The sequence below is a fragment of the Sander lucioperca genome, chromosome 3 (assembly GCF_008315115.2).
Source record: "Sander lucioperca isolate FBNREF2018 chromosome 3, SLUC_FBN_1.2, whole genome shotgun sequence".
Lineage (NCBI taxonomy): Eukaryota > Metazoa > Chordata > Actinopteri > Perciformes > Percidae > Sander > Sander lucioperca.
In genome coordinates this window covers 1,081,406-1,094,510 of record NC_050175.1, presented here as the reverse complement: position 1 = coordinate 1,094,510, position 13,105 = coordinate 1,081,406, and the positions used below count along the sequence as shown (strand labels likewise).

General features: G+C 38.4%; 1 protein-coding gene across 5 annotated transcripts in view; it reads right to left on the bottom strand.

Moving 5' to 3' along the window:
* Positions 1-13,105, bottom strand: part of cep89 (centrosomal protein 89) — a 56,304-nt gene that overhangs the window by 27,863 nt on the left and 15,336 nt on the right. For 3 of the 5 annotated variants that reach the window (XM_031309243.2, XM_031309287.2, XM_031309250.2), the window contains exons 13-16: positions 11,816-11,996; positions 10,995-11,162; positions 9,613-9,754; positions 7,011-7,100 (exon numbers count right to left, since the gene is read on the bottom strand). In XM_031309243.2, the coding sequence (XP_031165103.2) occupies positions 7,011-7,100; positions 9,613-9,754; positions 10,995-11,162; positions 11,816-11,996 (581 nt within the window). Of the gene's footprint in view, positions 1-7,010; positions 7,138-9,612; positions 9,755-10,994; positions 11,163-11,815; positions 11,997-13,105 lie in introns of all 5 variants that reach the window. The other 2 variants (XM_031309295.2, XM_031309259.2) reach the window with 1 other exon arrangement.

The window sequence follows — 13,105 nt, the reverse complement described above, 5'->3', positions numbered from 1 at the left end:
GACTTTATTGGTCGTAAGCAAAGGGTAGGGTCAGAAGCCTAAGCTCATATAAGGCCCCCCCTTCTCACATTTTTTAAGCGTAACAAACAAATTGGCAAGGAAAAAATTTACAAGAAAATAATAAATAAAAATAAATTACACAAAAACTTGAACTGCAGTCCTACCCAGCAATGAGTGACATACCCAGCACTACTTAAAGGAAAGCTTTAGACCATAAATTGAGAATTTAATTACGTAAGTGGAACTTTCTGTTCATAAGCATGGTGGTTAAGAATTTTTAGGTTTTATCAATTCACATTACTTTTGGGAGAGGTTGAAACTATTACGCACGTTTGGCAATTACCAACTTTCTTTTACTCACAAGCATTCTCTTTCATCTCCATTTCATCATCTTCTAGGAGTCCATTTAGAACCTTTTCTGTACAATGTTGACAACTGAGGGCCCTGGGCTGATAACTTTGAGTGTATTTAATGATAAACTACAGGTAATGATATTTCTCATCAAAATGGATACTGTATGTAGCATTTTGAAAAGAATATTAATTTTATGCTTAACCCTTCCTCTACAATGTAAGTCCTATTCATTCTCTGATGTTATATTCTATATATTCTTTTCTTACCTTTCCATTGTCAACTTCTTTCTACTGCTGTTTCTGTACCCACACCCTCTATGTTTTCTGTTTCTGTCTATGATTAACTGACTGCAGCGCTCAGCTTAGTGCACACCACAGATTACAGACGCTACTAGACAATGAAATAAATGGAGAATTATTTTCTATATGTTGCTTGTGTTCTTATTTTTTTGTCTGCTGCCTGCTCATTTAGTCCACTGTTTAAATGTCAACAATCAACATCGCTGTCATCTCAGGTTAATCTGGCATAGTCTGTCTCATCAAGCTCAACAACACAGGATGCTGTTGTTATACCTCAAACCAATACAATCACAAAGGTGAGGGCTTATTTGTAATTTTACAGAAAAAAACACAGAGGCATTTTAATCGTCAATCCACTGGATTTCTAAAGTCTCTTAACCCAATTTTTAACAAGATTCTCCAAACCTACACAAGATTGATGCGATCGCAGTCTGGCTGCACAAGATTACTTTTAGGTGTCACTAAAATAGTGATAGCTCGGAAGAGAGAGACAACAAAAGAAAAAAATGAATGATAGTGACATTGGATAGACAGGAAAGGTGGGAGAGAGATGGGGGATGACACGCAGCAAAGGGCCGCAGGTCGGACTTGAACCCGGGCCGCTGCAAAGGACTCAGCCTACATAGGGCGCACGCTCTTACTGGGTAGAGCTCGCCCCAGCATGATAGTATTTCTAACTTGACAAAGATCTATTAGCCTCTCATTTTTTATAGTAATATGATGGATAAAGCAGTATAAAGCAGAACAAAGCAATAAAGTGCTGAGACTGGTTTATACAGTACTGTACAACCGGCCAGAGACAGACAAAATAAAGAAGACATGAGAGATGACAGACAACAGCAGCAGGTCAGACACTAGAAAGATATTTCATTTTCTGCCTGAGTTGGCAGAGCTGTAGGACAGAGAGCTTGTCAGTGGATCATTTACCCTGCTGGTTGTACTGTTTGACATCTACAGGACCCTGCTTTCATCTTTCTGAGCTGAGTGGCAGGTTACATTAAAAGAAAACTCTCCTCCCCTAGATCTGAAAAGAGAATTACCACATTGGTCCAAATATAAGACAACCCTGAATATGAGAAAACTCATACTCAGGTTAACCCACTAAGCTTACTGTGCGGACTATTTCCCCTTTTAAAAATGGTACACAATGTGTAGTTTGTCAAGGACAAGTTATGATGATAAAGAATCCTTGAGAATTTAACTCGCTTCCTGGTTTCAGCTTTCAGCTTTCAAATAGGAGCCAGAAAGTGCCTTTAAACACTTAGGCTCTAGCTGACACAATTAGCCAAATTGATCAAATGAGGTGAGTAGAAGAACCATTCATTTCTTCAACTGTTTAAACCCAAACACTTAAAGCACTAAAGATGGAAGGCTAAGGGTCAGAGTTCACAGCACCCACTGTTATATGAAGGTTCTGGGAAAAGAAATTCTAACTAAGAGCAGATGAGAATTTTGAATGGGAAGAAAAGTCATCTTATATTGACGTCAAGCAACATGGGTCACGCAATCCTGTGACATGGCTATATTTATACATGCATTCACTAAAATATTTAAAATGTTCAGGTATTTTAAGGAGATAGAGGAGCAGGAATTTTAATTACCCATGAATAATGTAGTTGCAAGGGTATACTTTGCCGATATTCAACCAACTTTGTATCATAATAATGTTGGTAGTATGTGTAAATGAACTATGGTAAACTTCCCTCCATCTTACTAGTGCCCAGATCCTCCTCACAGGCCTGCAGAAAAAACTCGTGTTTGACACAAAACATGTCACTTGGAGGTTTGCTTCTGGCCCTATAGAAGCAGATCGAGAGAGACAGCCACACTTCTTTCTCTTAAACTCAATCTGTAAAACTAGGCAGTGCTGATCAAATATAAACCAAGATTTGGTTACTGCATTGCCTATTTCTCATTCAAATGTTTTCAGAAACATATTTAAGTGCACTGTTTGGCTGAAATATGATAGTTTGTTAACAGGAAGTGGGCGCCATACTGTATTGCAAAAACGGAAAAACTCAGATGAAACTGTAAAACCTCGGCAGTGCTAATCAAATACAAACCAAGATTCTGTTACTGTCGATATGGACAAGTTTGACGTGCTCGCATTACGTCACCCACCAGCGGGAGGGATTATTGGTCCGGTGCGACGCAGTGCATTCTGGTAGTTGGTAGTAATTCTGGTAGGTTTTCCACCTTTTTTAGCGAAGGGGAATATAACAGATTATTTTCTCTGTTTTCTCTGGCCTTGTAGCACCAATTTCTTTAACACACAATCTTTATCTTTTCAATTCATAAGGTAGCAACAAGCATTGCAATCACTATGGGTTGATAATAGTCAAATGAGAGCTACAGTTGGTAAAGAGTTTTTATTGGTCACTTAAATTTACATTACAATCTCAGAATCAATCACATCATACAAGTTGACAGTTCATTTGAGGTCATCAAATGGGGAGGAGATAGGGGTGAGGGGAGGTAATGCGCTCGTGGGAAGATTCTGTATCTGGCACTTGAGAGTCAGATCCAAACCAAAAGCTTTTGGGCTAAATTCTATACATGGGATTACTGGTGGAATTTTAGACCTGGGGTAAATTTAATATATTTACACTTACTGTACAATTTTGGAAACAGAGATCATTTTACCATCCTCACTCACACAACTGACTTTTTTTGTGTAGTATAATTTCAATGTTCAACAACTGAACCATTGAAAAAAGAAGATCAAAAAATGATGATTTAAAATAAATCATGGGGCAGGTTAAAGATCGTAGTCTCTAGTGCAGTGTAAACATAGTCTGTACATGTTTAAGTACGAGAATGCAAACATGATATAAGAACAAATATCTGGTTTTATATTCTCAAATGTGGGGATTTGGTTTTTTTTTTGTGTTATGTGATTGTGAATTTTTTTTGGGACTTTTGGTTGAACAAAATTAATCTTATATCTTGTGGTGGGCATTTTTCCATTTCTTTTGCATGTTATATTAAACCACTACAACACCTTAAAGGACAAGTATAAAGTGTTATTCTTGGTTAATATGTAGTTAAGCTGGCAGGGAATAAGGGAGTAGTCTAATGAAGTATAAAAGGAGGAAGGGAATAATGTCCTTCCACACATCTAACATTAATAGCTCTTCTCTTTCAATGGTCTGATCACCACCAATAGAACTCACATTCACACACACAAACGCATACCTCTTTCTGTCTGGGCTGTTGCTATAGAGACGCAAATAAAATGGTCAGAACCACTGAGATGTTTTTTTTTCCTGATGTGGCTTTGATGACAAAAGCTGCTGACAGCTGGAACAGAGAGCACTGGCCCTAGAGCAAGGCACTAATACTGCCAGACTAATGTCATGTTCATGTTTGGCATAGCAAGGGAAGAAAGGCTGTACCAATCAGTATTGCAGGACAACTGTCAACCACAGCAGTAAGATTTAAACCAAAGTGGCATTGCAGGTAGATGTAGAAAAGGTTACCATGGTGATTTGCTAGAATAGTATCCATATTGTTTCTATAGAAAGTGATGGCATACATGCTGGTTTTGCCACAGAATGGATGAGGAGAAGAAGATGCTCCGTCTTCCTGTCCAGTCATTATCCTACTTGTGTCTATTACAGCCATCTACACTTTCATGTTTAAAAGCATACATCAGAAGTGAGTAGTATGAATTAATAAATTATGAGGTGATTTTAAACAGACAGACAAGTGTTGTAACAAATCTTGCATTACTTGTATATTAAAGCTATGGCAGGTCTGAACTAAATGGGAACTTTTATATGTAACTATGTAAGTATAATGTTGCCTTTAAACTAGGGCTGTCAGCATTAACGAGCATAACGCGTTCATTTTTTTTAGTCGCATTAATTGCATGCCGCCATTTATTAATTTAGTTTCATTTCACTCAGCTTTGCGTCGTGCCTAACAGGCTACTATTTTGACCCTTTGCCGCACTTTGCCATACTTCCTCGTAACAACAAATCCTGCTGCTGCAGGCATGATGGAGAAAGACAGCAGCAACGAAATTCTGAATGGAGCTTTTTATTTTCCAAAACTCCCGGACGGGTCGAAAGCCATATGCACATTGTGTAAAGCCGAATTTAAATATCACCGAAGCACGTCAAGCTTGAGCTACCACCTACGAGCTAAGCATAGTACAGTTAATGTGACTCAGGTTGATGCTAGCAGGTTCAGGCAAAGCACTATTTTGGAGAGTGCTACTTGCCAACCTGTGGATGAAACCAAATCCAAAAGAATTACTGCCGCTCTTGCAAAATGGGTGGCAACTAACTGCAGACCTGTCAGCATCGTAGAGGACTCAGGTCTTACAGACTACGGTTGGCATGTTCTGACCCGTCTTATACATGGCCGTCGAGGGGGACAGTAGTTTCACGCATACACAGCCTGTACAACACAGAGAAAGCAGCCCAACTGGAACTGCTGCAAAGTGATGCAAGGTGATCACTGGACGTCAGTGAGTAATCAAAATGATTTAGGACTTACTGCACACTATATTGACTCTAGATTCAAATGTGTGACTAGATTCACACATTTTTCTTTCGTTTACAGTAAATAAATAAATAATAAACAAATACAAATCTTAAAATCAACTTCATAAAGTCACTTTCTTTGCATTCATTTGATTCCCAATCAAGATACACTGGTAAGAAGTGTTTCCCATTGTTAATATGTACTTAAACAGTTCTGAAATGCAAAATAATAGAATTTTAATCATGTGATAAAACATGTGATTAATTGGGATTAACTATAGAAAGTCAGCGATCAATCGTCGTTTGACAGCCCTACTTTAAACCCAAACTTTTAGACCGGTTGCTACAACAAGCTGCTGCATCCCCCCCTTAGCATTCTCCCCAAACTGAAACTAAGCCTTCTGTTTATGATCCACACATTTCCAATTGTAAGCCTGCTTGACTATGTTTTTAAATTATATCTGTATTGTACAGTATTCTGGATACATGTCTCAGTTTTGCTTATCTGTGTCACATACATATACCAACATGGCATCATGACTTTGCGTAAACATACACGCCACTTTCCTAAAGCCAAATGGCGTGTTATCTGTACGCATTTTGAGCTATCCACGTGTATGTCTACGCTGTAGACATACAGCGTGTGTAGACATACACACCACGGCGTTGCCACGTGCCGTGTTACCGCGAGAACGTGCCGTGCTATCGCGAGAACAACGTCACACGCGTGTAAAAAAAAAAAAAAAAAAAAGGTTGGGTTTAGGGAAAGACCATTGGGAAAGGCTTTAGTAACACAAAAAAACGACAAAAACACGACGGTGACCAACGTCACATGCTTAGGAAAACAATAAACGGTTGGGTTTAGGAAAAGAACATTGGGGAAGGCTTTATTAAAAAAAAAAAAGGTTGTTAAACGCCACACGCAGGATGCAATCCCAGCTCTCCTGGGTGAAAGTCCTGTGTTTTACCCATCCGCCGACCTCCGTCCTTTCATACTACTCGCTACGGTGATAATTCACATGTAATGTAGGTCAATGGAGGCCAAACGGCGTTGATAAACACGCTAAAAAAACGATTATGCATCTTTATAACACGTGTCATACAAACGCCACTTAGTGAGTCTGCATATACAGTAGTCCATACATGGACAGCTTAAAATAATAGTATTTAGGTACATTTCCAGCTGAGAATAAGGTGGTAACCAATGGACAGTGGATTGCAGATACACTATAGCCGCCAGTGGTATCAGTTAGCAACAGAAAGTAATTAAGCAGCAGAAATACAGTAGATGTAATCAAACAACATTGCCACAGATATAAGCAAGTAAGCACCATAACTACAGTACAAGCAGTAGCAGTGTCACAGGGATACTCCGAGACAAATGGACCAAAGTCAAAGAGACCAGCACACACAGCAACAGCTATCATTGCTGGTGTTTTCTTTACATTTAACATGCTGTGTGTGCTGTTGATTCTACACTAAGTTAAAGATGGGAAATGAAGTGGAGACTCAATGAGCAAGAGATGGCAACTGAGAAACACAATTGTGAACGTACATTTATGCTTTCTGAGTGGTGGAGACCGGTAGTAGGATTATCATCAAGTGCAGTGGCGTGGGCTGATCAATAGGAAATAAATTGGGGGGTTATCTTGGGCAAAATGCTGTGTTTTAGTGTGGACCATTGAGGCACCAGCTGAGCCAAAGTTGTAGCCTCACAAGCTACTGTGGTATCAGGGGTTAAGATCAGATTAACATGCCTGCCATTCAGCATGGTAGTTTCAGGGCATAGACTCTCCCCATCTTTGATCAGAATACACAGATGGAGTTGACTGTAGTGCGAAAGTGAAGTTTGAATAAAGAACCTTACTTTGACTGCTTCCTGTAGTTTTCCGAATTGAACTGTGCCATTTAGAATCCTGCTGACGAATCCCTGCTTTTCCTGCTGAAGAACTGAAGCCTGGGGAGGTAGAGAGGGAAGACGGGGGGTTACTGATCTAAGAGAGGAACACAGACAGGGGGTAGAACACACAATTGGAAGAAGGAAGTGAGGGATTATGGGAGAAATGGATATAGGAAAAGAAGGAAAGACTGTTTAACTGTTGCCAATGTACAGTAGTCCTGTGTGAGGCACAAACAGCCTTTTTTTAGTATAATAAAACTAATTCTGGTTCAGTGTGGCAGGTGTACCCTGGTTTCATTTGTGCTGTGGAATGTTTCTGTGTTTGTTGCTGCTGTTGTGTTTATCATGGTCCTTGATGTGATTTGATACCTGCTGCAGATCAAATTTCCTTTGGGATAATAAAGTTGAAAGTTGAAGTAATCAAAGGTCTAGAACTTAGGTGTGCAGAGAAATGAGAAAGAAAAGGGTAAGAAAAGGATACTTAAACTACTAAAAAATAGCATTAGTCGCTCATTATTAGATTAGATTAGATTCAACTTTACTGTCATTGCATCAAATTAATAATCAAATCAAAACAATAATGAATACCCGTCAGCCAAAAAAACAGCTATCAGCTATTTCTGTGCTAATGTAACATAAAATGACTAACTCCAGCTTGCACAGTATAATGAAGGTGTTTTACAACTTAGTGATTGCACATTGCAATTGCAGCCAAACACACACATTCTCCTCATTTAGGCTGACATGGATCGTCTGTACCTACTTACCTACTAGAGTAGGTACAAATCCACACAGGTATGTTAAAACAAACGCAGTGATTAAGAAGGGAAAACAAGGAGAACCTATTTTTCACACACACACACACACACACACACACACACACACACACTTAGACCTGCTACCTCTTATATGGTGTCAGTCTGACCTTTTACACATGATGGGCTCTTGCTTATGCTCTAAAAAGCAAGCTATGGCAAAGTCCCTGAATCTATTAACATTTACCAGAAAAACCTTTTCTGTTCCTCTGCCAAACACTCAGCCAACTGAGCCAAGTACATATTCTTTTTGTTTCAGATTAGTTCTATATTTTTTGGTTTGACATGCTATATTTTATGGCTCGGACCGTATATTCATCTACCAACATTGAAGAGCACCTCCTCTACCAGAAGTACTCTGCCTAAATAGTGATAGTAAATGCACCTAAAAGAGCAAATGATGTTAGAATTATCATTAGAAATGACTAATCCAGTCATGTTCCATGGCTCCAAAAGAACAAAAGGTGCTATTAATGGAATGCTAGGAGTCTTCTGTTAATCATCACAATGCTCCAGCAAGAAAAATACATCTTTGAAAGTCAGTTTTCTATGTTTTCATGCTTTTTCCTTGCTGAAAATAGATCAAATCACTAGAAATGTACAAGCAACAGAATCTAAAATAGTTATTGTGTGTGATCTCCTTTGTTCCCATCATTCCTTTCTCTCTTAACTGTAGACTATCAGTATAAGTAAAAACCTAACTGATTATAAGCTTTGACAAAATTGAAGCCTTGGTCAAAGAAAAAAAATGTTCTGTTGTCAGTAGGGCTGGGCGATATGGAGAAAATCAAATATCACGATATTTTTGATCAAATACATCGATATCGATACTGCATCGATATTGTAGTGTTGACTATTGGTGCTTTCACAAAATATTTACACAATGAGATTTTTGATAAATAATCATCAGTAATGTGAATATAATGACTAAATGGGTAAAGGCAAATAATAGAACAGTTACAACAGTCTGGTAAATTCAGAAAATGACATCACTTTACTGTAATGCAGCCTTTAAAACCAGGAAAAGACTACACTTATGCCATAATACGATATTACGATATCCAAAATCTAAGACAATATCTAGTGTCATATCACGATATCGATATAATATCGATATATTGCCCAGCTCTAGTTGTCTGTGACCTTGTTTTTATTGTTTGCAGCTTTAAGCAGCTCCTCCATTTCCCCTGTGCATTGTATTATAAGCTAATTTAGTTGAACTGAATAAGACCTTTTTCATGGCATGACATTTTGACTTAGCAGTTCATAGCAGGAAAACACAGGTATACAGAGTATAATTTACTCAAGGACGGCAAGTACGACACTGGTCATCTGTACTGTATTTGTACTGCTTGCCTTTTAATTAAAAAAAAAAAAGAAGAGATTTTTTAATCTCGTTTAGTTTTTTTTTTTTTAATTTATATTCTTATTTTATATACTTTTATTATTTATTTTTTACTTTTCTCTACTTAGCTTTACTTATTTCTGTCTATGTGCTGTTGCAAAACCTGAATTAAATGAAATTGATCAATAAGGGCTCATCTTATCTTACAAAACAAAAAAGATTAGATTTTAGATCTATTTAATATATTATTATGTATTATTATGTATATATTGTGTTTTCCTGCAGAGATAAAAGTGTCAGGGATATTACATGTACCTGCATGTACATACTTAGTCCCACTAGTTGTCAGTAGCAGTACTGCTACTATATGTGTACCATGTGTGATATACAAAATCAGTATTAGTAGTACCATCTGTATTAGTTGGTCTCTCTCCTGGGAAATGTGCTCCGCCACAGAAATGACAGCTCCCATGTAATGCCGAGTCTTTTCCTCTTTCAGCACACACTCTTCCTTCTGTCTCTTCAATACACTCATCCTCCTCTCAGCCTTCCTGGATGATGGAGAGACAGGAGAGAAGAAGGGAATAGGTAAAACAAATGGGAAAAACAATGAGACAGAAAGGAAGAGGAGGATGGCAAAATCAGGCAAATAGGACACATAAAGTGGAGAAGGGATGAGATTTAGAAAAAAATATGTAGGAAAGAAAAATGTATCAGGGGTTAAGGGAAAAGAACAAATCACATAATATGGTTGAAAACAGGCAATACAAGAGAGACGGTAACTGGATGATATCTTGAGAAACTGCCATCTTGATGCAAGCAGGGTGAAAACACTGTTGGTTAATCAAACACCTTCTGACAATCTTCACACTTCAGAATGAGAAAGTCCACAATGATCTCAGCTCAGGTCTCCAGGGAGCAGAGGAAGGTTCCAGAACAGATTTTAGAACAGCTGTAAACCATGACCAAAATAAATTGTGCACTGTAGGGAAATTACCTAATCTGAACTATGGTAAGATATGTAATGCGATTGAAAAGCCACTCTGCAACTTCAGCTTATGCCTGTATAGTGTGTTAAATAACCCTCTCGCACTACAACTTCCATGATAATTTTGATTGTATTTTTTGGGAGGAGGGGAGATGCTCCCCATCTTTAAAAAAAGGTGGTTCTGAGCATGGCCTTTCCTGCAATCAGGGAAGAAGCTGCCAACTCAAATCTCACTTCAGGAATAACTGGGTATTCTAGTGGCAGAAGATTGAGGGAGATGTCAATCAAACACAGTTTGTACATGCACGCACACTCCTGAGAAAAGACCCCTTGTCTAGCAAAATAATTGAAAACGTGGTTTGAGGGAGGATAGGACATAATCATAATCGAAGGAGGTGTTTATTATGGATAAAATACAGTGTCAAATACTTCTGGTTCAGTAGGTATCTTTTATAAAAAATAACTACCACATTAGACAGATAATCTGTAAAAAAAATAAAGAATAAGAAACCCCTAGTGCTCCTAATGGCATCTGCAAGTCTCCATGGCGACCGACACACCGACACTGCGTTAGAGACTTCTTGGCTCTGATTGGTTGTTTTCCATGTGCCATTAGAAGCACCAGGAGGAGGCAGAGGAACATGCTTGCTTTCATAGATTATCTGATTCATGTAGTACTGTCAGGATATAGTGACAGTTTGAGCAAACAACAAGTTATTTTTTTATGAACATTGCCAACTGTAGCCCAACTAGCATGTCATAGGTTTCATGTGTAGGACGATACCAGACATAGAAAGCAGTACCTGTTGGCTTGTTTGGCGAGCTCCTGCTCAGCCTCCATTCTCCTTATATCAGCAGTCAGGTTGGCTTTTTCCAGAGCCAGACTCCTGTTCTCCTCTTGCAGGCTGGACAATCTAAGAAGCAACTCATCCATCTCACTCTTATTCCTACTCTCCTGCTGTTCCAGTTGTCTGAGAGCCAAGGGCAGATTATACAGCACAATATGACAAAACGTCTAGTACTTGGTGAACACTCTTTAACAAAGTGCGTCCCATCAGTATAAAATGTACAAACCTACAGAAATGTCTGTGTTTTAATAATCCTGCTAACTTGGATCCTTACACTACTTATTTTGATTAACTTTTTGAGTTTTCGGTTAAATCCTACTGGCTTTCTTTCCCAACTCTATTAAACATAACTAGAGCAATTACAGCTAGGATTCTGCTCGACCACATCAATGCATTCGTCACATCCCAGTGCCCCTCTCTTTTGCAATTAACAATGCAATACTTCAGCTGCTACTCTTGTTTCCTCTGCTACAGATCAATTGTAAACTTAATTCATAATAAACTGAACCTAAACTGAACTCTCGGCCAACCTGTTGGAAAGAAGATTGGCATTTGGCATTTTTGGATGACAATATGAAGGGAACTGTACACCCTTTCCTAACATACAGCAAGCGAGAATGTGCCTCAAATATAAACTATTCTGTGTTCAGTTCTTCTTTTTATTCTTACTTCACACAAGAAGGGTGTCCCACTTCAGGAGCAGAACTGTTTTAATATTGACTGATTCATCTTTTAGAGAAATTAATATTTGATCACATAAGACATTGTGGCAATACCGTCTGAGTTTCCCAGAAACATTGCAGTGTTCGTCCCAGGTGATGGCATCCTTCAGACGGGCCTGTAGGACTTGTAAGTCCCTCCCATTTTTCTGCACCTCCGTCCTGCTCTCTTCCAGGTCCTCCAGCAAACGCTGCTTTTCCGCCTCTAACAACATCAGTTGCTTAGACAGCTTGGAAACTATAAAGATAGGGAAGAGAGGTGAATAAGTGAAAAGGAATAAAATAAAAGTCAGAATGAAAGGATGCAGGGCCACAGTGAAAGAGAATTATGCTTAACGTTTCAAGTTTCCTCTTAGTTTGGATTTGAAGATTTCCTCTTTAATTTTAACCACATATGGTTTTCCCTTGTACATATGGTTTAAGAATTCCTTTAATTTTTACACATAGGCAAGTAGCACTCCATATATTTGGTATTTTCCTGACTGTGAAATTGATTTTGCTCGTCAGTGTGGTATTTTGGCACCCAGTACATGGTGCACAGGTTGGAGCGGAGGCACAAAGAGGTGGGAGATCCATTCAAATGAGGCAGTGCAGAGCAAGTTGTTGCTATTTTGGTGGAAAATTGTGCAGCAATAACACATTAAAGCCTAAAACAATTCCAATTATTCCAATTCCAGTAACTCCTTTATTCAAAAAATCAGATAGTAGACAAATATAAACCTTATTTTCACTCAGCAGGGTTCTGGATCAAAGGCAGATTTATATTTTAAAGGCTTGCCGTGGAAATAAGGTTATGTACTGGTAATATATTCTGTATACAAGCTGATTAAATTAGACTGAAGGGAGAGAATTGCAGTACAGAATAAATTTTTTTTTATTTATTTAAAGTTCAAAACGGGCCTGTTTGATTAACTGGGGGCTACAGTTACAGAAGCGCTCATTCATAAATTGTCAATTCGTGAGTTTGTTTGAGATTCACGTGTTTCCACAAAAATTTGGTATTTTCCTGACAGTCAGTGTGGTATTTTGGCACCCAGCACATGGTGCACAGGTTGGAGCGGAGGCACAAAGAGGTGGGAGATCCATTCAAATGAGGCAGTGCAGAGCAAGTTGTTGCTATTTTGGTGGAAAATTGTGCAGCAATAACACATTAAAGCCTAAAACAATTCCAATTACATTTTTTAATTAAACACTCCACAACCAGTAGATGCTTTTAAATCTGCATGAAAAAATAATGTTTAATGTGGACAAATGCAGAAACGTCTGAAAATCCCTCTGGATTTATCAATAAATTATTATAATCCCTGCAGTGCATCCATCTGACATAACACAAGGCTGCTACAGTAT